This window comes from Notolepis coatsorum (assembly GCF_963971535.1).
Source record: "Notolepis coatsorum genome assembly, chromosome: 10".
NCBI lineage: Eukaryota > Metazoa > Chordata > Actinopteri > Aulopiformes > Paralepididae > Notolepis > Notolepis coatsorum.
The window spans coordinates 111,780,135-111,782,634 of NC_140174.1; the positions used below are offsets into that span (position 1 = coordinate 111,780,135).

Genomic DNA, 2,500 nt, shown 5'->3' on the forward strand with positions numbered 1-2,500 from the left:
TTTCACTGCCACACTACAGAAGGTTAACCTTTCACTACCACACTACAGAAGGTTAACCTTTCACTACCACATTAACCTTTCACTACCACACTACAGAAGGTTAACCTTTCACTGCCACACTACAGAAGGTTAACCTTTCACTGCCACACTACAGAAGGTTAACCTTTCACTACCACACTACAGAAGGTTAACCTTTCACTGCCACACTACAGAAGGTTAACCTTTCACTGCCACACTACAGAAGGTTAACCTTTCACTACCACACTACAGAAGGTTAACCTTTCACTACCACATTAACCTTTCACTACCACACTAGAGAAGGTTAACCTTTCACTGCCACACTACAGAAGGTTAACCTTTCACTGCCACACTACAGAAGGTTAACCTTTCACTGCCACACTACAGAAGGTTAACCTTTCACTACCACACTACAGAAGGTTAACCTTTCACTACCACACTACAGACGGTTCCTACTGTCCCTCCTCTACTGTCTGTCCTCCTCTCATCCTTCCTACTTCCTACTGACACTTACCATGTGGCAACACCATGGTATATTATTTATACAATGGCTGGTACCATAGTACAACTGAAATGATCATGAAACCACGTGATAGTTTTCTGTTGAGATTCTGGTGATTGAAGTGCTGGTTGTTTGTCATGTTACAGCCATGTCCACCACATACAATCTGAGGTTAAAGACGGGGGAGAAGAAATATGCAGGAACTGATGCCAACGTCTATGCCATCTTCTATGGGGAAAATGACGACACAGGTACACTGCTCTAGTATTAGTGTTTGTTTTTAAGATCCCATCAATTTTTTTTTTTATCATTATCATTATGTCTGCACCTAGTTCTCATCTAGTTATCACTATGTCTGCACCTAGTTCTCATCTGGTTATCACTATGTCTGCACCTAGTTCTTTAATTATCACTATGTGCCAAAAGATTCCCCAAAATAATTCCTTCTTATTTCCATATAAAGACATTCATTGTTTTCTTGTCCTCTAAACCGTAGTGACTCAGTGAGTGAGGTCTCTCTGCACACAAGGGAGACGACAAAACACCCAGACATGAGTGTATGATAGTCATTCATATGCTGTAATACTGTAAGTGTAATCTAAGGACACTTATTACAGCATATGAATGACTATCATACACTAATGTCTGAGTGTTTTGTCTTCTCCCTTGTGTATACATCAAAAGTACAATTTCAATATACAATAAAAATTTGAACACACTAAGTACAACTTAAGTTTACATTTTTGCACAATTCTATTATAGCTACATTCTGAATACTGAATAAAAAGTATACAAAGTATACATTAATATGGGCGGCTGGGTGGCGCAGCGGACATTGCGCTCATCACCAACGCAAGAGACACCGGGTTCAAATCCGGCTGTCTGCGTTGCCTCCGGCTTGGGCCGGCCGTCATACTGGCTCAATTGGCAGAGTCAGCGGGTGGAAGTCGATGGGTGGTAATCTGGACATTGTGGACAGCGACTCCTACAAGTCGGTTGGGGGACGCCTGCACAGCAGAGACAGGAAATAGCGGGGGTAGTGTGAGCCTCCCACACGTTACACCTCGCCAATGAGAGTCCGCGCTGGCAGGTGAAACGATGTGACAGGCTGCCTCCTCGTGTACCGGAGGGGACATGTGATGCAGGGCTTCTATCCTCCCTACGACCGACCTGTGGGGGGCATATGCAAGCAACGTTCAAGACAGGGGAGGGGAGAATTGGAAACAGCGAAATTGGGAGGAGAAAAAGTGGATAAAAAAAACAAAGTACACATTAATAAAATATACCTAAGTATACACATTTTTACTTGGGCAACTTACTTTAGTGGTAAAACAAACAAAAAGCATTATTTCCAAATCCTATTTGAGCCAGATCTCGAATAATCTGATAATGTAATTATGCAGCCTATATAACGTCCTCAATGAGACCTCATGTAGGCTGTATGAGACCTTTGACTGACAGGTTATCATGTCATCATGTCCACCACAGGGGTAATCAACCTTAAGTCCCAAGGCAATAAGTTTGAGCGGATGATCGATGAGTTCACGGTGGAGGCGGTGGACCTGGGAGATCTGGAGAAAGTCCGTATCGGCCATGACAACTCAGGTGGGCTTTATGTGTAGTAGTAGTAGTAGTAGTAGTAGTAGTAGTAGTAGTAGTAGTAGTAGTAGTAGTAGTAGTAGTAGTAGTAGTAGTAGTAGTAGTAGTAGTAGTAGTAGTAGTAGTAGCAGTAGTAGCAGTCAGGGCCGCATCAGGGGGTGTGCGGTCGCACAGGGCCTCGCGGGAAGGGGGGCCTTGCAAAAAAAAATAAAAATAAAAAAAATATTATTTTTCTTTTAAATTTTTTTTTATTTATTTTTTGCGTGGCCCCCCTTCCCGCGAGGCCCTTTTTCATCACAGACCTAAAATCTAGTTTTGCTTATATGCTTATATATTTCACATTAGACACGTTTGTAGAATGTGTCTGACTTGTTCCTGGCT

The 2,500-nt window shown here is 42.5% G+C and overlaps 1 protein-coding gene across 1 annotated transcript in view; it reads left to right on the forward strand.

Annotated features, from left to right (window-relative positions):
- loxhd1b (lipoxygenase homology PLAT domains 1b) overlaps positions 1-2,500 on the forward strand; it is a gene marked incomplete at both ends in the record, with an annotated part of 219,653 nt that overhangs the window by 128,602 nt on the left and 88,551 nt on the right. Inside the window, 2 exons of the mRNA XM_084322732.1 lie at positions 667-771; positions 2,009-2,125. Of these exons, the coding sequence (XP_084178858.1) occupies positions 667-771; positions 2,009-2,125 (222 nt within the window). The remainder of the gene's footprint in view (positions 1-666; positions 772-2,008; positions 2,126-2,500) is intronic.